General features: G+C 37.1%; 1 protein-coding gene across 1 annotated transcript in view; it reads left to right on the top strand.

Annotated features, from left to right (window-relative positions):
- Positions 1-3,897, top strand: part of ABCA5 (ATP binding cassette subfamily A member 5) — an 82,548-nt gene extending 78,651 nt beyond the window's left edge. Inside the window, exons 36-39 of the mRNA XM_028112866.2 lie at positions 571-720; positions 1,102-1,181; positions 2,209-2,264; positions 2,978-3,897. Of these exons, the coding sequence (XP_027968667.1) occupies positions 571-720; positions 1,102-1,181; positions 2,209-2,264; positions 2,978-3,085 (394 nt within the window). The 3' untranslated portion in view covers positions 3,086-3,897. The remainder of the gene's footprint in view (positions 1-570; positions 721-1,101; positions 1,182-2,208; positions 2,265-2,977) is intronic.
- Positions 3,898-22,901: the final 19,004 nt, after the last annotated feature.

The following is a 22,901-nucleotide window of genomic DNA, read 5'->3' on the forward strand; positions in this document are numbered from 1 at the left end:
CACTGAAGAGCAGCGTTATGTGGCTCTCACGTACCCCTGATAGGATGTCATAGGAAAGGTATTTCAGCTCCGTGGCATTTCCTCCAAAACCCCTAACCCCAGTCTAATGAGAAAACTGTCAAGACTACTCCAAATTGAGAGACATTCTGCCAAAACACTTGACCAATTCCTAAAATTGTCAGAGGTAAAAAAGGAAGGAAAGAGTAAGAAACTATCAGAGACCCATGGGGACTAAGTGCAGTGTGTATCCTGGATAGATCCTGGAACAGAAAAAGGACATTAGTGAAAAACCGGTGAAATCCAAATAAAGTCAGATATGAAGTTAATAGTAATATACCAGTGTTGGTTTCTTAATTTTGACAAATGTGCCATGGTTATATAAGATCATAATATTAGGGAAACTCAAACCGGGTGAGGGGTATATGGAGTCTCTCTGTATTATATTTGCAACTTCTCTGTACATTTAAAAGTATCCCATCAAACATTTAATTTAAATCATCCTTTGAGAAATCATTCTTTGAAGCTGTCAAGTCATTTTATGTCTGAGCTTTCTTTTAAAAATCATTACAGATGTATTGGGACTGTCCAGCACCTGAAGAGTAAATTTGGAAAAGGCTACTTTTTGGAAATAAAGTTAAAGGAGTGGATAGAAAACCTAGAAGTAGACCGCCTTCAAAGAGAAATTCAGTATATTTTCCCAAATGCAAGCCGTCAGGAGAGGTAAAGATTTTAATAATTGTTATATTTTTTTGTAGAGCAATAATCGTAAAAATTGTTTACTGCATTAAGGATTAGAAAAAAAAGGTCTGTTAATATCACCAGTATTGGACTAATAACATAGTCTGATAACTGGAGTTTTATATCTAATTTAGTGTTAGATCTTGCAATATTCAATAGTATTTAAACTTTTAAAAGTTCTCATATCAGTAGTAATGAGAGTTATTTTGCATGGAAATATTTTAAGATTTAAAACAATTTTTTTCTAAATATGTATCAAAATAAGTTGTTGGAGTTTAATTTTGAACTTTAAATAAAGTTTGAATTTTAGCTTTAGAACAAATTAGTCATTCTTAAATTTTTCTATATTTTATCTGTTTCCAGTTTTTCTTCTATTTTGGCTTATAAGATTCCTAAGGAAGATGTCCCATCCCTTTCACAATCTTTTTCTAAGCTGGAAGAAGGTAAGATTTGAAAAACATTGTAAGGTAGCTTTCAATTTATAAAAGAATTTTATTTTAAAGTTTAGAAATTGGGACTGTTTATTGTGGAAGCTATTGTAAATAAAAAGATAACCTTTTATTAATTTAAGACAGGTTAAATACTAACACTGTAGAGGTTTAGTAGGTCAGCTATATTATAGTGTAAATCTTTTACTATTTTAGTTGACATCACCGTGGTTTTTCACATTGCATCTGTAAGAAAGTTCAGTTTAATTAGCACTCAGTGGTTCATTTCAGAAGTGAGAGCATTGAGTTTCCAGAACCCTCACTTGGTTTCAGGCCCTAGAAGTAACAATGGTAGCAAGACTTCAGTGGCAGCAGAAGAGAGGAGAGGTAAATCCATAGTGTAGGGATGTGGACATTCCTAAAAGCTTAAAGAAGCTTATTGAAACTTGACATTTTTTAAAATAAATGGTTGGTAGGATAAAGATACTCTGGTGGTAAGTCATGAGAGGTGAGCTCCTGGATGGAACAGGTATTCATACACAAGTTGTTTTATGGAATTTATAAACTATGAAACAACCTAATAAAGCTTGGGGAGAATTTCACTACAGGAATGAATAGGAAGCCAGAAAATTTGATGTGAGATTAGATTGCAAAAGGATCTGAAATAAACATAAAAAAAGTATATGGCCATAAGAACTATATCCAGAATCTAGTTCAAGAAATTCAAAACAGGCTGTAATGGAAATTGGGGAAGGGAAGATAGGGAGCAGGGAGCCAAAGAAGTCATGAGAAAAGGCATAGTAAGGAAGACGGAGGGTAAACAGGAGATGCTTGGAAAGGGCAGGGTGAGGCAAGTAAGGCTGCAGATAGGGTGCCTCAGGGCACAAAGATAGAGGAAAGTAACATGTTTTGGCAGCTTCAGATTTAAATGAGTTGATTACAGAATTTTTTTTTAAACAGGTTGTTAGCCATTTAGTAGTTACTGCCATTTTTATTCTTTAGAAATATTAATAAGTAAAATATTGTTTTCATATTTTAATAGCTAAACATACTTTTGCCATTGAAGAATATAGCTTTTCTCAAGCAACATTGGAACAGGTATATAAAGTTAAATTTTTAAAAGTTTTTTTATGGAAGAAAGTGATATCTAATTGTTTAGATTTATTTATTTATTTTTAAAGATTTATTTGAGAGAGAGAAAATGTGTGCAAGTGAGGGGAGGTGAAGAGGGGGAGGGGAAGGAGACTCCCCACTGAGAGCGGAGCCACACGGGGCTTGACTGATCTCACCACACTGAGATCAAGACCTGAGCTGAAACCAGGAGCTGGAAACTTAACCGACTGAGCCACCCAGGTGCCCCTAATTATTTAGATTTATACTGGAGAGAGAGGGTGTTTATGAACCAGAGACAAATTGTTGTACAATATGCCTAAACTTTGTATAATTTTAAACAACTTTAGGCTCTCCATCTGCTTATTTTGAAAAACTCAATATTGTTTCTTTAGTAAAGAAAATGGGTGTTTTTGATGTTATTTCATATATCTGAAGTTCCATTGCTAAATATTTATAAATTATTTTTATGACTGCTACTTAATATATTTATCAAAAAACAATCTATTAATCCTTATAGCATTCAACTTTGTATGTGATTAAAGGAGGTTATTCTGTTTAATATTAATGCCAACATATCTCTTGATAGTTGAATGGTTAATGTATGTAGATGTAGCCTTACAGTGTTTTTTACTTAATTAAAAATTATTTGAGATAATTACAATACAGAATACTGTATTCATTTATTTACTTTCATTTAGGTTTTTGTAGAGCTCACTAAAGAACAAGAGGAAGAAGATAGCAGTTGTGGAACTTTAAACAGCACACTTTGGTGGGAAAGAACACAGGAAGACAGAGTAGTGTTTTGAAGCAGTTCAGTCTGCTTACTGAATTTCTTTCTTTATTTTAACTCTGGCTTAAAAGGTATATTATTTGAGTGGTAACTGAAGAACCATGAAAGCACTTGGGATTTTCCTAAGTTCCTTGATTGAAATGCTGTGGTTTTGTGTTTTGCTTTTCTTTAAATAAAACTTGTATATAAATAATTGAAACTGCATGTTTGTACGTGAAGTATATTGAACTGTAGTCTGTATGTGAAGTCGAATATTTGCATTTTTACCTTTCAAAAACAGTGCTTTTAAATTTATGATTTAAAGAAAGTGATAGAATAATTTTATCTTTAACGGTTATCTTTATTTTTAAATTTATACCATCTTGTTACATAAGTATGTGATATCCCAGTCTAAACAGAAAGAACTAATACATAAATAATACATAGAAAAGAAATATAAAGCAAAAGTTTCTTGCTTCTCCTTTTTAATTTCTAAAGAAACTCTGAGTAGAGGTTGGCATCCCAGAAAGCAATAAATACCAGGTAGTCTCCATGTAGGTATAGTTTGCAGGAGGTGACATCTGCTAATAATAAATGAAATGAGACCCTGTTCTATTAGGTGATATTAGACATAGGTGATTTAGGTCTTTGAAGAAACATTTCTTTTGCTTACAATAAAATTCACGTGTTTTTAAATTATAATTAAAGGAAGACTTTGTCTAGAGTCTTATTATGTAATAGCCTGATTGCAGTTAGAATGACATCATTTACACAGTTGGAAGAATCGGCCATACCTTTTCCTGTACCCCTCATGAAATATATAAATTTTTTTGTCATCTTTCTCCCAAAGGGCACATTATATTTTATTATAGAATAAAATAATTTTTGGGTAATCATTTTTGTTGGTAAACTTTATTTGAATCTCTCCTTTATAATTTAAAGTTTATCTGTGTAGATTTACTTAGTAACTCACCTCAGATTCACTTTGGAACATAGTGGGAGATAAATAAACCTTTGGGGGTTAAGTTAAGGATTAGAAGTAAACTACATAATTCACTTTAATGAGAAACCAGAATTTACTGTCAGAGTTGAAGCAAGGTTATGGTTAATGTAATCTTGGAAATACTTCCTTGTAGAACCCATGTGTGGACTATAGGTAAAATGTAATATAAATAATGCCAGCTGACATTCTGTTTGAACCAGATGAATGAAAGTTATTAACTCAGAAAGACAAATACGTTGGGAGTGCGATTTTTGCATTATAAAGAGTCAAAAAAAACAACAGCAACAACAGAAGAATTTGATACTTACTTTAAATAGCCAAATCCTTTACTGAACTACTGTTAATTCTTTAACTTAGGTAAACTTAATGAACTTTTAACACTACTGTGTAATAAAACATCTGTGGTTTTAGGCTCTAGCAGCTGATTTAAAATAGCATTCCTTTCTGAGCCCAGGGTCCATGACTGATACTTTCCCCCCATTGTTTTGGCAACTGCTGTACACATTCCTAAAGATACCTACTTTTCCAGCTATCTCTGATAGCTTGTCAGTCAGAGATAATCTGATCTAATCTGTCACTCATCTAAATGAGCTGTTTTACAGTCTGCTTGGATTTTACAACCCCCACAGCTAAGTTATTTCTCCTTGTAAGATTTAGTTGGCACTAGTTTTTAAAGTTCTATTGGCAGCTAACAGCCACTTGCTTCAATACCAAGCTTTTGGATTCTTCACCTGAGAATCTCACTTTTACATCTTTAGTAATAAAGTTGTAACTTTTACTAAACTTTAGTACTGCATAATGAATACAACTCAAGATGCATTTGAAAGAAAATCTTTACCTTTGTAGATAATTAAATAGCACATTGCATCTTCTAAAGCAAGTCACGGCTAAATGGTGCCAATAATTTAAAGAGATACCTTTCAGTATCTAGTATTCTAGTATATAAATACCCAGGGGCTTCTTTTTTGTGGTGTTTGAATAGCTGTGTATTGCCTGGAGTACTTAAACTCAGTGTAAGAAACAAAGCGATCTCTAGTTTGCTTGAACAGTCACTGCAAAGGTAGTTTCTTAGGACCTGACTATACTGAGGAAAATGTGTTATTTTAAATAGAGTGTGGCTAACCGAGAACATTACCCGCTTCTGCACAATGATTCACTGTACATCTGTGAATGAACGTGTGACCAACGTAAAGGGAAGTGAAAGTTGAGGTTGTGCTGAGTAGTTGTAATCATGTTCTTATCCATTATGTTTGTTCAGTTACTGGACTATTGTGCTCCTGGAAGCAATTTTTTTAAAGACGCTTGAATTATTTTTTTAGTTTTTACATAGAGTGAATATATTTTGATCATGAATTAAATTATATGTAGGAATATTCCATTTTTACAGTAGTAAAATCTTTCCTAATTAGAAGTTTAAGTTTTTAGAGTTCTTATTTAAATTCCAGAAGTATAATTTAACTAATACTTAGGAAAGCAAGGGTAATTGGGGTGAAGAGAAGGAGAAAAAAGTCAAATAGGAAGTTTATCTTTATTTACAGTGGACAGTTCATGTTTTTGAACACACTTTATTTCAAAGTGTCTTAAATTACTGATCTTAAAATTTTTTCTATACCAATAATAAATATAAATACATACATTAGGCAAAAGTTGGAAAAAACAGCACCACCTAGTTTATACTTTACGTCTACAATCAAATTTTAAAAGTAAAGCCTGGATTTTACTGAGTGACTCTGGTTACTGACTGATAAGGCGAACCTCTGTTTGCAGCTATTAGGAACCAAGCAGGTGGTAACAATGAAAACACTATGTGAGTGTACTTTACATTTCATTTTGTGGGCTCTTAATTTTTTTTCGAGTTCATTTTCAGTTGAGAACAACAAAAGGCTGTAGATTTTCTTTAAAAACATTTTTCTTTTAAATTGCACAAGCTGCCTTAAATCAATATTTTGATTTTAATCATTAAAATATTTTTAGAGTAATTTAATTCAGCAGACCGTTTTAGTGACGATCTTTCAAGCAGTGGGTTCTTTGGATAGAAAGATGACTATCCATTTTGGCCCTGTAAGATCTTACAATCTAGTAGGACGAAGATCAATACTTAATTAACTATAATAGCACAAATGCTTTGCTAGTGTTACTAACACTTTTATTGGAGCACAGTTAATTTTACTTAGGGTAGGTATGTCCTTGTTTTTATTGTTCTACTGGTCATACATTTCATTCTGATCGTACTATGAGTTTCATGAAATACCATTCTGTATTTTCATAAATAGGCATTGTTTTTTGAAAAATAGGAATGCTTATCATAACTTAATGTATTTTTAATATTGCTAACATCCATTTTTCATTTTCTCTCCTGAAAGAACATATTACATACAATGAAAGAATGATTTCTCAGGTGAATAATTTTTATACCAGCTATTCTTCTAAGGTAAAAGTTTACGTTTTTTTATTCATAATGTGTTATATGTGAGTAATTCTCAGTGCTACTCTTCAAGAAAAATAAATATTATATTAGTAATAAACTTTAAGAACTGAACATTTAAGATAACCTTTCATTTTGTATACTAAAATGGATTTTTTTAAATTTTTTTATTGTTATGTTAATCATCATATATTACATAATTTGTTTTGGTGTACTGTTCCATGATTCATTGTTTGTTCATAACACCCAGTGCGCCATGCAGAACGTGCCCTCCTCAATACCCATCACCAGGCTAACCCATCCCCCCACCCTCCTCCCCTCCAGAAACCTCAGTTTGTTTTTCAGAGTCCATCATCTCTCCTGGTTCGTCTCCCCCTCTGACTTACTCCCCTTCATTCTTCCTCTCCTGCTATCTTCTTCTTTTTCTTTTTTCTTAACATGTGTTGCGTTATTTGTTTCAGAAGTACAGATCTGTGATTCAACAGTCTTACACAATTCACAGCGCTCACCGTAGCACATATCTTCCCCAATGTCCATCACCCAGCCACCCCATCCCTCCCACCCCCGACCACTCCAGCAACCCTCAGTTTGTTCCTGAGATTAAGAATTCCTCATATCAGTGAGGTCATATGATACATGTCTTTCTCTGATTGACTTATTTCACTCAGCATAACACCCTCCAGTTCCATCCACGTCGTTGCAAATGGCAAGATCTCATTCCTTTTGATGGCTGCATAATATTCCATTGTGTATATATACCACATCTTCTTTATCCATTCATCTGTCGATGGACATCTTGGCTCTTTCCACAGTTTGGCTATTGTGGACATTGCTGCTATAAACATTGGGGTGCACGTACCCCTTCGGGTCCCTACATTTGTATCTTTGGGGTAAATACCCAGTAGTGCAATTGCTGGATCAAATGGTAGCTCTAATTTCAACTGTTTGAGGAACCTCCATACTGTTTTCCAGAGGGGTTGCACCAGCTTGCATTCCCACCAACAGTGTAGGAGGGTTCCCCTTTCTCCACATCCCCGCCAACATCTGTCGTTCCCTGACTTGTTAATTTTAGCCATTCTGACGGGTGTGAGGTGGTATCTCATTGAGGTTTTGATTTAGATTTCCCTGATGCCGAGCGATGTTGAGCACTTTTTCATGTGCCTGTTGGCCATGTGGATGTCTTCTTTGGAAAAATGTCTGTTCATGTCTTCTGCCCATTTCTTGATTGGATTATTTGTTCTTTGGGTGTGGAGTTTGATAAGTTCTTTATAGATTTTGGATACTAGCCCTTTATCTGATATATCATTTGCAAATATTTTCTCCCATTCTGTCGGTTGTCTTTTGGTTTTGTGGACTGTTTCTTTTGCTATGCAAAAGCTTTTTATCTTGATGAAATCCCAATAGTTCATTTTTGCCCTGGCTTCCTGTGCCTTTGGTGATGTTTCTAGGAAGAAGTTGCTGCGGCTGAGGTCGAAGAGGTTGCTACCTGTGTTCTCCTTTAGGATTTGGATGGACTCCTGTCTCACGTTTAGGTCTTTCAACCATTTGGAGTCTATTTTTGTGTGTGGTGTAAGGAAATGGTCCAGTTTCATTCTTCTGCATGTGGCTGTCCAATTTTCCCAACACCATTTGTTGAAGAGACTGTCTTTTTTCCACTGGACATTCTTTCCTGCTTTGTCAAAGATGAGTTGACCATAGAGTTGAGGGTCCATTTCTGGGCTCTCAATTCTGTTCCATTGATCTATGTGTCTGTTTTTGTGCCAGTACCATACTGTCTTCATGATGACAGCTTTGTAATAGAGCTGGAAGTCCGGAATTGTGAATCCGCCAGCTTTGCTTTTCTTTTTCAATATTCCTCTGGCTATTTGGGGTCTCTTCTGGTTCCATACAAATTTTAGGATGATTTGTTCCATTTCTTTGAAAAAAGTGGATGGTATTTTGATGGGGATTACATTGAATGTGTAGATTGCTCTAGGTAGCATTGACATCTTCACAATGTTGGTTCTTCCAATCCATGAGCATGGAATGTTTTTCCATTTCTTTGTGTCTTCTTCAATTTCTTTCATGAGTATTTGATAGTTTTCTGAGTACAGATCCTTTGCCTCTTTGGTTAAATTTATTCCTAGGTATCTTATGGTTTTGGGTGCAATTGTGAATGGGATCGACTCCTTGATTTGTCTCTCTTCTGTCTTGTTGTTGGTGTATAGGAATGCCACTGATTTCTGTGCATTGATTTTATAGCCTGCTACTTGACTGAATTCCTGTATGAGTTCTAGCCGTTTTGGGGTGGAGTCTTTTGGGTTTTCCACGTAAAGTATCATATCATCTGCAAAGAGTGAGAGTTTGACTTCCTCTTTGCCGATTTGGATGCCTTTGATTTCTTTTTGTTGTCTGATTGCTGTGGCTAGGACTTCTAATACTATGTTGAATAGCAGTGGTGAGAGTGGACATCCCTGCCGCGTTCCTGACCTTAGGGGAAAAGCTCTCAGTTTTTCCCCATTGAGAATGATATTCGCTGTAGGTTTTTCATAGATGGCTTTTATGATATTGAGGTATGTACCCTCTATCCCTATACTTTGAAGAGTTTTGATCAAGAAAGGATGCTGTACTTTGTCAAATGCTTTTTCTGCATCTATTGAGAGGATCATATGATTCTTGTTCTTTCTTTTGTTAATGTATTGTATCACGTTGATTGATTTGCGGATGTTGAACCAGCCTTGCAGCCCAGGGATAAATCCCACTTGGCCCTGGTGAATAATCCTTTTAATGTACTGTTGGATCCTATTGGCTAGTATTTTGGTGAGAATTTTTGCATCCATGTTCATTAAGGATATTGGTCTGTAATTCTCCTTTTTGATGGGATCTTTGTCTGGTTTTGGGATCAAGGTAATGGTGGCCTCATAAAATGAATTTGGAAGTTTTCCTTCCATTTCTATTTTTCGGAACAGTTTCAGGAGAATAGGTATTAATTCTTCTTGAAATGTCTGATAGAATTCCCCTGGGAAGCCATCTGGCCCTGGGCTTTTGTTTCTTGGGAGATTTTTGATGACTGCTTCAATTTCCTTAGTGGTTATAGGTCTGTTCAGGTTTTCTATTTCTTCCTGGTTCAGTTTTGGTAGTTGATACATCTCTAGGAATGCACCCATTTCTTCCAGGTTATCTAATTTGCTGGCATAGAGTTGGTCATAATATGTTCTTATAATTGTTTGTATTTCTTTGGTGTTGGTTGTGATCTCTCCTCTTTCATTCATGATTTTGTTGATTTGGGTCATTTCTCTTTTCTTTTTGATCAGTCTGGCCAGGGGTTTATCAATCTTGTTAATTCTTTCAAAGAACCAGCTCCTAGTTTCGTTGATCTGTTCTACTGTTCTTTTGGTTTCTAGTTCATTGATTTCTGCTCTGATCTTTATGATTTCTCTTCTCCTGCTGGGTTTAGGCTTTCTTTGCTGTTCTTTCTCCAGCTCCTTTAGGTGTAGGGTTAGATTGTGTATTTGAGACCTTTCTTGTTTCTTGAGAAAGGTTTGTATTGCTATATACTTTGCTCTCAGGACTGCCTTTGCTGTATCCCAAAGATTTTGAACAGTTGTGTTTTCATTTTCATTGGTTTCCATGAATTTTTTTAATTCTTCTTTAATTTCCTGGTTGACCCATTCATTCTTTAGTAGGATGCTCTTTAGCCTCCATGTATTTGAGTTCTTTCCGACTTTCCTCTTGTGATTGAGTTCTAGTTTCAAAGCATTGTGGTCTGAAAATATGCAGGGAATGATCCCAATCTTTTGGTACCGGTTGAGACCTGATTTGTGACCTAGGATGGGATCAATTCTGGAGAATGTTCCATGGGCACTAGAGAAGAATGTGTATTCCGTTGCTTTGGGATGGAATGTTCTGAATATGTCTGTGAAGTCCATTTGGTCCAGTGTGTCATTTAAAGTCTTTATTTCCTTGTTGATCTTTTGCTTAGAGGATCTGTCCATTTCAGTCAGGGGGGTGTTAAAGTCCCCCACTATTATTGTATTGTTGTCAATGTGTTTCTTTGCTTTTGTTATTAATTGCCTTATATAATTGGCTGCTCCCATGTTCGGGGCATAGATATTTACAATTGTTAGATCTTCTTGTTGGATAGACCCTTTAAGTAGGATATAGTGTCCTTCCTCATCTCTTTTTACAGTCTTTGTTTTAAAATCTAGTTTGTCTGATATAAGGATGGCCACCCCAGCTTTCTTTTGGTGTCCATTAGCATGGTAAATGGTTTTCCACCCCCTCACTTTCAATCTGGGGGTGTCTTTGGGTCTAAAATGAGTCTCTTGCAGACAGCATATGGATGGGTCTTGTTTTTAATCCAATCTGATAGCCTGTGTCTTTTGATTGGGGCATTGAGCCCATTTACATTCAGGGTAACTATTGAAAGGTATGAATTTAGTGCCATTGTATTGCCTGTAAGGTGACTGTTACTGTATGTTGTCTGTGTTCCTTTCTGATCTTTGCTGCTTTTAGGCTCTCTCTTTGCTTAGAGGACCCCTTTCAATATTTCTTGGAGGGCTGATTTCATGTTTGCAAATTCCTTTAGTTTTTGTTTCTTCTGGAAGCTTTTTATCTCTCCTTCTATTTTCAATGACAGCCTAGCTGGATATAGTATTCTTGGCTGCATATTTTTCTCGTTTAGTGCTCTGAAGATATCTTGCCAGTCCTTTCTGGCCTGCCAGGTCTCTGTGGATAGGTCTGTTGCCAATCTAATATTTTTACCCTTGTAGGTTACATATCTCTTCTCCCGAGCTGCTTTCAGGATTTTCTCTTTGTCTCTGAGACTCGTAAGTTTTACTATCAGATGTCGGGGTGTTGACCTATTTTTATTGATTTTGAGAGGGGTTCTCTGTGCCTCCTCGATTTTGTTGCCTGTTTCCTTCCTCACATTAGGGAAGTTCTCTGCTATTCTAAAATGGATTTTTTTTAATTTAGTCTTGATAAATGAATAATGAGTGACTCATTAAAAATGAAGAAAAAACCTGGCACTAAGATTATTAGTAATTATTGTGTTAGTATCTGTTGGGAGTTTCCAAGTACAGTGGGAACATTGATAGTACTTGTGTTTTAATTCACATTTATAATTTAAGCTTAAACAGAATATTCCCCCCTTTTATTTTAAAGATGTTATTTATTTATTTGTGAGAGAGAGCGAGCAGGGGCAGCAGCAGAGGGAGAGGGAGAAGCAGGCTCCCCGCCGAGCAAGGAACCCGATGTGGGACTTGATCCCAGAACCCTGGGATCATGACCTGAGCCGAAGGCAGATGCCCAACTGACTGAGCCACACAGGCACCCCAAACAGGGTATTCTTGTAGATCTTTTTATCTCAATTCTATTTTGTGAAAATATAAAGCAACCACTTTCATTTACATTTTATTACATTTAACAGATTAAATTATTCCCAAATACTTAACACAACTTATATACTTATTAATTTCCTTAGAATTTTTTGAATAACTTTGATTCTCCCAAACACTTGGACAAGATTTTAACTTTAACAGACAGATTCTTCCCAAGAACCTAAGATATGCTTGCAAATCTAATCACCTTTTGTAATTAAGAAAATATACTTAATTTCACACATCTTAAAAATGGACAACATACACAAAACTACATGATTAAAAGGTTTGCTCCACACATGCATAAATGCAGGATTCAAAAAAAGCGTCAATATAATAATTTGAAGTTATTTTTTTTGCACCATCTCTACGCATATATCTGCCCAGGGTTACACATTTACTAATAAAAGGGCCATCTCAGGTCACCAAAGTTTTCCTCTTGATGACTGGAAATTAAGACATGGATGGTGGTTAGGTTGCTCAGTGAATGATTGGAACGGATCAGGGACTATCAATGAAGTAAACTAAATGCTAATATGAGCATAAAATCTGGATTATGAGTTCACCGGCCGCTGTCCAGGTGGCCCTTCTTTTATGTTCAAGCTTTGAGCTTTCAGCTGTGCCTTAACTAAGTTTCAGGTTTTTGTGACCCAATATTTTTCTCTAAGACAAGGTATCACTTAAGTTTTATTGTTAGTTTTCATTGAAATTTATAATAGGGTTTTTCAAGTTCTGTGTTGTGACTATAGCATACCTTTTTCAGTTGATGAAATTGAATAATTTTTCATTCAATAAATGAATCCCTCACTTGGTTGCAATTTTACTTTCCTTTTTGTTTTGTAGTTCTTACATGTGCCTTAACCATAATACTGTGGTCATTTTCCTAACAGAATGATATCATTGCTTTGGATCAGTTTATCTAATTCTTACCTATTAATATAAAGTCTGTCACATAGTTGTAGGAGAAGATACTTTGAAAGCTGATTTTCTTGTTTATGTTTTGGCTAGTAGTTTTTTTCACCACATGATTCTTGTGTAATTATTATTTAGTTGATACATGTTTTTTGTTCACTCATCCAACAAGGGTTAAGTCATAAAATAACTTGACCAAATTTATGCAGGGTTTGCTGAAGGAAGAAAGGGACTGTCCCATGCAGGAGCTGCAGGACCTCACCATACCCACAGGAGCTAGGACAGTATACGCAGGATTGGATTCTGAGGGTACTTCATGTAGTGGCGCCAAACATAAAGTTAGATAAGAAAGAATATTTCTTTGGGAGCACTTTTGGGCATGCAGGATTTTTAACACCCTGCCAAGAACCCCAGGGGGTGTGAACATGCTGCTAAAATAGCTCCTAGAAGCATAAAAAAAGCAGTGGCCCATCCGATGTCACAAATGCCAAAAAGCCATGGTACGTGATGAAAAAGGAGTGAAAAGTTTCAGAAAATTGGGCATGCGTGAGGTTTACTATGAGACTGGAGAACACAGTAGAGGGTTAAGTTAAAAGCAACAAGGAATGTGCTAGTGAGGGGCACGCCAGCATCACTCTAAAGTTAGTGGAAGCTGTCCTCTGAACTGATGGTCTGCAGTCATTACATCACTAGGCACACAAATAGCAATATCAGGGCAGGTGTACATGGTATCTATCCCTGTAGACCTCCTCCAAAGGGATCTCTGGCCATTAACCCAAGTAATTATACAGTGGGAAAAGGGAATACCCAAACATTTTAAGGTGCATTGGACATAGGAAAGAAGTTGATACAGAGACCCAAAGCATCATCATGGCCCCTGTGTCACAGTTGGGGCATTTGAGGGCCAGGTAATAAAATCTTGGCCTAGATCCAGTTCATAGTGAGTCTACTAGTTTATAGATCCATCTGGTGTTCATGTCTAGTTTCAGAATATGTAATTGGAATAGACATGAGAGTTGGCATAACTTGCACATGTTTCCTTGGCTTGGATAAGAACTATTACAGTAGGTGTATTTGTTTCCTAAGGCTGCCATAACAAAGTGCCACAAATTGAGTGACTTAAGGTAACAAATTTTATTCTCAGAGTTCTGGAGGCCGGAAGTCCACATTCCAGGTGTTGGCAGGGTTGGATCCTTCTTGCGGGATCAGAGAGAGTCAGTTCCATGCTTCTTTTCTAGCTTACGGTGGTTGCCTGAAGTCCTTAGAGTTCCCTAGCTAGCAGTTGTGTAACTCCAATCTTGTCACATGGCCATCTTCCTTGTGAATCTGTCTTGGTTTGTGTTCCTTCCCTTCTAAGGGCACCAGTCATTTCAGATTGAGGGCTCAACCTACTCCAATATGACCTCATCTTAATTAGTTATATCTGCAAAGACCCTATTTAGAAATGGGTCTCAGGAAAGAGGAATTTTGAGAAGGCGACACTATTCAACCTAGTACAGCGGGGAAGACCAAACAGAAACCTCTAAAACTGCCCTCTTCTCAGCCAGTATAGGAAATAAAAACAATATTTCATTTTGGGAGTGGGGAATGGAGAGAGAATGGAAGAAATTAAAGATGCGGGTAGAAGTGGCCTTTATTACATCTGCATTTTAATATACTAATCTTGCCCCTGCAAAAACCAGATTCTGGAAGATGACTATCTACTGAAAACTCAACCAAAGAGTAGCTCTTATTTAGCATCCTAGCCAGATAATGCTGTTTTGCAAGAGCAGATTAAGAACAGCTTCTGTCATATGGGATTCAACCAGTGATTTATTTGACCAATGCTTTTTCTATTCCAATCAGAAAGAGAATCAGGAAGATTTTGCATTAACATGGAATGGTTGAAAGTGTACATTTCAATCTTGCCCTAAGGTTAGTCTAGATTTCTCCCACCCTCAACATATTCCAAAGAGATTTGGATCAGCTGGATATCCCAAAGAACATGGCACTGTCTACTCTTGACATCAGACTAGATGAACAAGAAGTGGTTAGTATTATTGGAGGCCTTGGTGAGATGTTTTGCTGCAGAGGGGATATAGCAAAATGCAACACAAATAATGCTCTACTGGAGAATAATTTCTCATTTTCCCTTTACTGTCCAAAGTATACTGGATCTTTATCAATTTTGCACAAAGATGATTTATTATTGTTTAATTCCAAGTATCTTAACCTTGGCCCTGTTGATAGTTGGACTGGATCCTTCTTTGTTGTATGTGTCGGGGAGTGGAGTGGTAGGCTGCCCTGTGCTTTGTAGGATATTTAGCAGCATCCCTGGCTCTTCCTGTTAAATGCCAGTAGCACAATTAAAGAAAAAAATGCTTCGATTTTGTCAAATGTCCCTTTGAGGGCAAAATCTCCCTCTTTGAGAACATTGATTTAATGCATTTGGGTTAAAAGTAGATTCAATTCATTTATCCAAAATTTTCATTGGAAAAGTTGTCTTTAATACTATTCTGTCGTTTTTCCATATGCAGGTAATGCTTCATGCTCTGCTCAAGGGAGGTGGGTTCCTGGTTCTGGTTCACTCGGATCGAGTTAATAGACACATCTTTTCAATTCTAATTTTTTTCTTTTCTTCTAAAAACTTATTATTACCGTATAGTTGACATACAATGTTATATTAGTTTCAGGTGTTAAAATCTCATTTTTAAAATAAACATTCAGGGTTTGATAGACTATCTGCAAACTTATTCTGAGGGTCTTTGTGTGCATAATGAAGTTTTCAGTGCTATTTTGAGTTACTCTTAGATTTTGATTATTTTGTGATTTTTCTTATTACATGTTAGGTTGTTTATCTGCTATTCTTAACCCATTTCTTAATGAGGTTCCCAATCTAGGACTGTTTCTTTTGGGGGAGGTGGCATCCCTATTTTCAAGCCTACATTATGAATATTTGAAGTGAGTTCACGAGGTGAACATAAATACCTATGAAGACAGTATGGCAGATCCACATGTGTAAGAACCTTTAAAGAAATTCTGCAAATACTATCTTACTTATGGCCCTTACAGTCATATATGTTGTTATTATAAGATGCACACCCAGGGTCTTGTGTTGGCCCTCATGGATGTTCCCATGCAATTGAAGATACAAAGCCTATCCAACAGATCACTGAGGAAAAAAAGATGAGAACTGAGTTGCATAAAAAAGCCACTGAAAGTTTCTTGGTCATTTTAGTCTAATTGAAAGTCAAAAGAATTTCGAGTAATAATTTACAACTTAAGTGCACATTCTCTGTGCTGGGGGAGAATGAATCTCACGTTGGAAATGTGGCAGATTTTTTATTCAAAAACATTTTATCTTAAACTTTACAATTAAGGTTCAGGCTCCTAACCCCCCTCCCCCCCCCCCCCCCCAAGTTCCCTGCCTTACTCCAGAGATCATGACAATCCTGCCAGGTGAAAAGCAGCATGGTAACTAACATGCTGCAGATGCCTAGGAGAGACCCAGCTAAATGTGAACCCCTCTGACCACCAGATGGCAGCAGAGGACTGTTTAAAGGGCATTTTCCTAGGACCAGAAATGGGTGGAATAGGGCCTCCTGAGCAATGACCAAAGAAGAGCCCAAGTTGGAGCCAGCAAGACAGTCTGGGAAGCCTGAGGCTGAACTCTACTGAGTCAAATGGTTGTCCTTGTGCTAGTTCATTTGGGAAGTAGTGAGGAGACAGCGGGGTTCACGATGTATGAACAAAGAACAAGAAATGAGGGATGAGCCAGAAGACAATCCTAGCCATTCAACAAATGGAAGAAGGCAGAACAGCCAGAGGTTTGAAAGGACAGAAAGTGTGTGGTAGAGAGAGATTCAGGGTGGATTTTTAAATCCCTCCTTCTGTTCATTTTAAGGAGCCACAAAATCCAAAACTTTTCAGGTACTCTCCAAAAGGTGGACAGGGAATACTATGTTATCTCTTATCTGGGTAGTCAATTTTATTGATAACTGGGATAATTGGGAGGGAGATGGGCAGAGATGGTAAAAAGAAACTGCCAGAAAAGGTGTTTTGGGGTAACAAGGTTAATAAAGATAACTACAGTCTCTAATCTGATTTTTAATTCTTACTTTGTTTCAAATAGTAAAACCAGTGATACATATTTGAGAAAATTCAGGTTTTTTTCCCATGTAAAGAATTACTTAAGAATTTCAATGATGATTCTCAGGTGGGCAAAAGTATCAAGATGAGTCAAAACAAAAGTGCCATTGGAGTATTTTAAAGGTAAGTCAATTCCTGCTGTTAGAAGAGTCTTGATATGTTAAGAACTAAGCTTTAGAAATAGTAATTGCTAACACTGAGGGCTTACTCTGTGCAGGGCACCATTCCATTGTTCTGTGCACTTTTGTAGACAGACTAGCGGTCCTCCGACCAGCCATATCAGAATCTGCTGGGGATTGTTACAAGTATAAATTCTCAGGTCACCCCAGAGCTACCGAATCAGAAACTCCAGGAGTGGGGTCCAGCCACCTGTGTAATTAATTACAGCAAACTCTCCAGGTGATCTTGATACTTGCTAACGTTGGAGCATGTATTCGCCAGTGTTGAATATTGTATTTAATCCTTACAACAACCCTAAAAAATAAGGATCTTTATTTTCACCCTCTACTTTATAGCTGGAAAATCTGAGGCCAGAGAAGTTGTGATTTACCCAGTGACACTGAGTCCCTAAGTAGCACAGATGCAATTTGACTTCAGAGCTTATATTCTTGATGTCTTCCTTTTAGAGAGAGTGCCACTAAGCCTTTCGTGGGATCTGGCTTCTGTCCTATGGCACTTATATTGAATTCACTCATTAAAAGCAATGTGTGTGATAGGTAGATCTCTCTGGGTGTGCACACACCTCCAAACACATATGAGAGTGTGTGTTGCCAAAGGTAGTCGGTAGTGACTGAAATTTTATTTGTCTTGTCTTCCTGCAAGGTCAATTGAGGATAATCAGTCAAAAGTGGTCAGTTGTGAAAAGCATAGAGAAATGAGAATTTGCATTAGCTGAACAGTGATTTTCAAACTGAAGTGGGCATCTGAATTGCCTGCTTTGAGAAATCCTGAATGCAGTGAAGCCTGAGGGGTCTGGACAAAAGTTGTGAATGGTCTAAGGAAGGAGACAGTTCAGGAACAGACTTTGGAGGGTTTAGAGCCTTTCCTTGAGGGTCTTCTGAAAATTAACCCTCCCTGATTTTCACTCTAAAGCTATTGAGTCATTTAGATTAGAAAAGATAAATATGTGAAGAGTGCATAATAAGACTGACTTTTTGTGGCACAGGAGTTTTATATTCTAAGATGTGTGAGTGTGTGTGTGTTGGGAAAGAGAGCCTGGTGCATAGCAAGCCACCCCCCCAGACTGGACTGGCTTCGGTCACACACACATAGTAGTCAGTGATTCAGTTCAACGTCTTTTGTTTTTAAATTCTTGCAGTGGCCGAAACACTAGGTTAGGAGCTGCGGATACAAGGTAAACAATACAGTCCTGACTTTAAAGGGCTTCTAGTATATTAGGAGATACAGAGAAATAGATGGGTGTGTTAGTTATCTATTGCTGTGTAACAAATCACCCCAAAACTTAGCATCTTAAATATAACATTCATCAACTCACAGTGTCTGGAGGTCGGGAATCTGAGTGTAGCTTAGCTGTATGCTTTTAAAATTAGTGACCAAATAAACAGGACAAAAGGAAATTTGGAGATAGGGAGACTGTATAAGGAAATATGAACTACAAGAGATTTAATGCAGTACCATAAAGAAGCAGGATGCTATAAAAAAAGAACAGTCAGAGGTTGAGACTACATTAGGAACAAGTGGGTTTTATGCCAGGAATTCAACTTCAGAGAATTGTTAGAAAACATATTGCAAACTCATTTTTTGCAGATGAATTTATTGTTTAGAAAATTTTAAAAGTTTCCTATTAGAATAAATAAGCATTCAGCAAAGTTCAAATTAACATACAAAGTTAATAATGCTTCTGTATACCAGCAAAAATTAAGTAGAAAATATATTTTAAAATAGATCCTATTAGTAATGGAAATTCTTTGCTATGGCAAAAAAACTTGCAAAAGACATGGAAGACTATTAAAGTAAAACATACACAGTTTATTGAAGGATGTAGAAGTGACCCAGATAAGCAGAGTTTCATCATGTTGTGGGGGACGGGAAATTCAACATTATGAAGAAGTGGATCCTCTTAAAATTAAACTATAAATGCAAAAATATTTTGAGAGAGAGATGACAATAAATGTTAAAGTTCTTTTATTTTTAAATTTTTAATTTAAATTCAATATAGTTAACATATAGTGTATTATTAGTTTCAGGGATAGAATTTAGTGACTCATCAGTCGCATGTAACACCCAGTGCTCATTCCATCCTGTGCCCTCTTTAATGCCCTTCATCCAGGGTGACCCCTTCCTCCCACCCCATGACTGAGTAATATTCTGTTGTGTATATGTACCACCTCTTCTTTATCCATTCAACAAGTGTTAAAATTCTGAACCAGCTATCTAGTAAGAGAAAAGAAAAGACAGAGTGAGCCAAGTGTATTAGGAAGATAAATTATCAACAAGTTTTGACGTGTTGAAATGGAATAGATGGATCCAGTTTAGGGAGGTCATGGCTAGAAACCTAGATCTAGGATAAAGCTGAAAGGGTGGATCTGTTTATTAAAGGAAAGGTCAAAACTTGAAGTAAAAAGTGCCAAGGGACATAAATAAACTGAGGATTTTAGAAAAAAATAAGTCGGAAGAAAAGAGTGAATTGTAACACAATTCCTAGCCGTGGGTCTCAACACTGTCAAATGTTGCAGATAGGTTAAAAAAAAGTGAGAGAATGCTACTGAGGATGTTGATGTCAAGATGTCGGAAGCTGTTGGCAAGCTTTGAGAGCTTAGTTTCATTGGCATGGGTACAAGGGTAAGGAAAACTGTTGGATGGCCATCAGATGTAAAAATTGAGGTGTTGACTAAGTACTGCCTATGTGTTTGTTATGGGTTAAATTGTATGCCTCAAAAAGATACGTTGAAGTCCCAACCCCTGGTACCTGTGAATATGATTTTATTTGGGAAATAGGGTCTTTAATAGATATAATCTCATACTGGAGTACGGTGGACCCTTAATCCAATATGACTGGTCTTCTTGTATAAGAAGAGGAGACAAAACAGACCCAGAGGACACCACCACATGATGATGGAGGCAGAGTAAAGACAAGGCATGTGAAGGATGATTGGCAAGCATTGGGAGCCAGGAGAGAGCATGGCCCTGAGGATGACACCTTGATTTCAGACTTCCATCCCCTGGAACCGTGAGAGAATAAATTTCTGTGGTTTTAACGCACCCAGTTTGTGGTACCTTGTTACAGCGCCCCCGAGAAACTAATACTGTGGGGATTTGTGCAATGAATGTGAGATGATCTAGTAGATGAAGTTTATATGATTGAGTAGCTTAAGAAAGATGACAGCAGCCAGTGGAAAATATTTCCCCATATGTAATTATTAGGCATGTCTCAAAAAAGGAGGGAGGAGAGAAGATATATCAGAAGCCATAAAATAAAGAGGGAGCCAGATTTTAGAGTAGATTATAAGACTGGGTTGAGAGATGGGGCAGTGGGATTGAACTTAGCAAAAACTTTCCTCTGGGAAGTTCACATGAAGTAGAGAGAGGGGAGGGAAGCCTCCACCCCGTGGTCTCTGAGATTTCAGTAAAATGGTAAATTTATGCACTGAAATAGAAGTGCAGAAGTAGGGCTGAGGACCCAGGGAGAGTCGGAGGACAAAGGGAGTAGATTAAAAGATCTGTAAAGTGTGCTGAGGAGGGCTGGCTTGATGTGACATGGGCCCCAACAAATCGAGGTTTGGTGGAGTTCAGCATTGGGACCCAGAAGCAGTAATACCCAGGTATCAATGTGCAGAGGCTTGGAACAGAAAAAGTCCAGCCCCCATAATGCATGTGCAACAGAGGATCCTGTGTCACCTGTCCAAGTTGATGAGTGACAGCACTTTCTGCACCCTATTGGAGATTAAAACCCCTAAAATGACAGAAATAAATTACTTTTTAAATTTAGTTGCTAAGAAAGTGTGTGTGTGTGTTATAATATAATTTTTGTTGTTTCTTTCCACCCATATAAATCTCATCATTAATGCCTGGGATTGGAGCCAGGTTAAATATTTGGTGTTGTTTGGTTCTTGGACTTTTACTTCTAGTAGTGACTGGCAAAACAAGAGGAGAAATGTGACCAACAACAAAGGAGGGATACAATTAGAGTCAAAGACTATGTTCATAACCATTTTCTTAATGAAAATGGTAATTATTGAAATCATCTCAGGGTGCTTGCTTCACTGGTTTGTCTGTTCTCTTTCGTGAATGGTTATTAGCTCATGTATACATCTAGGAAATGTATTGATGAAATTAAAAAATCATGGAATGAGATTTTCAGGATTGATAAGCAGGGATTATTTACAGTTCTGAGAATGTCCCATTTATTTGCAGCTGAAGAAAAGAAGTAACACAATCATTAAAGTTCCACCATCTTGTCTAAACTATTAAACTATGAAAATGGGAATTAGATACTGTTTTGATTAGCATAATTTTCATAGCGGTCGTTGACAGCAAGGGGCTTGGGGTCCAAACAGTGTTCTGGACTCACATGTGGGCCCTTTATTGAACATCTGCAGATAACTTCCGCCTGTAAGCCTCACTTTTCAAATCTGTAACATGGTTGTGACTGTAGTACTGACTCCATAGGTTTGCTTTCAGTAGTAAACAAGGAAATTCATCATAAGCCCTTCCGCATACCTTGTAGCACACAGGATTCCGTCAGCACAAGGAGCCACCTAACGGAAGTGCAGTTAAGTTTTAGGTGAAGACTTCTCATGTGAATTACTGTGACTTCTGAGATCATTGAGCCTCAATTTCCCTCTCTGCTCAACTCCCTTTCTTTTTAATCTGTTCTTTTTTTGACTTGGCTGTCTAATTTTTTTTATTATGTTACTCACCATACATTACATCATTAGTTTTTGATGTAGTGTTCCGTGATTCATTGTTTGCGTATAACCCCCAGTGCTCCATGCAGAACGTGCCCTCTTTAATACCCATTACCAGCCTAACCCATCCCCCCACCCCCCTCCCCTCTAGAACCCTCAGTTTGTTTCTCAGGGTCCATAGTCTCTCATGGTTTGTCTCCCCCTCCAATTTCCCTCCTTCGTTTTCCCTTCCTTCTGTCTTCTTTTTTTTAATATCTAATGTATTATTTGTTTCAGAGGTACAGGTCTGTGATTCATCAGTCTTACACAATTCACAGCTGTCTAATTTTTAATCATTAAAAGCTAATAAAGACTTACCCAACACCGTGGGGTTTTTTTGTCCTTTTAGAATATGATCACTTTTTATGAATGCCAGAAAGACACCACAATAAATACCACGTGCCATGCTTAGCCAACCGTCCACAACTACACGGTCCCTGCAGAGTAATTGGACAAGAAAGGCATGGGGAAAAAAACTAAACAAACACAAACCAACTTAACAAAGAACATTTGGCAGGCTTTTTACACACAGGCCATGTCCTGTTTTCAGATGCCAAACTGAATAAAAACAGTTTTAAGAGAGGCAGACATTTGCAGAAGAGCCCTTGAAAGAATCTTAGCTGTTCTAGAAAAAAAACAGTGAATCAGAGGTTCTTCTAAGTTCCTCACTCATTTTCCTGAGAGTCAAATTTGTGTTTACTTTCCACTTTGCGTAAGGTGAGTAAGGCATAAAGTATACATATAGCCAATGCCAAACACATTGATATTGTTAAAATTATTATATTGATCTGATATTTCTAAATTATTGTATGTTTTATATTGTAGACCTAATGAGTGATTTAATTTTTTAAACTCAGTTATATAGTATTTTAGTGCGATAGTAAAATGTAAGCTTTTTCGCAATGGGTTTGCCGCCAGAACACAGGTGTCGTGAAAACCACCGCTCAACCTAACCAAAATGGGAAAGGAAAAGACTCACATCAACATCGTCGTCATTGGACACATAGATTCGGGCAAGTCTACCACTACTGGTCATCTGATCTACAAATGTGGTGGGATCGACAAAAGAACTATCGAAAAATTTGAGAAGGAGGCTGCTGAGATGGGAAAGGGCTCCT

The sequence above is a fragment of the Eumetopias jubatus genome, unplaced genomic scaffold (assembly GCF_037043125.1).
Source record: "Eumetopias jubatus isolate StellerSeaLion01/CBP00866 unplaced genomic scaffold, mEumJub1_p1.0 scaffold_10, whole genome shotgun sequence".
Lineage (NCBI taxonomy): Eukaryota > Metazoa > Chordata > Mammalia > Carnivora > Otariidae > Eumetopias > Eumetopias jubatus.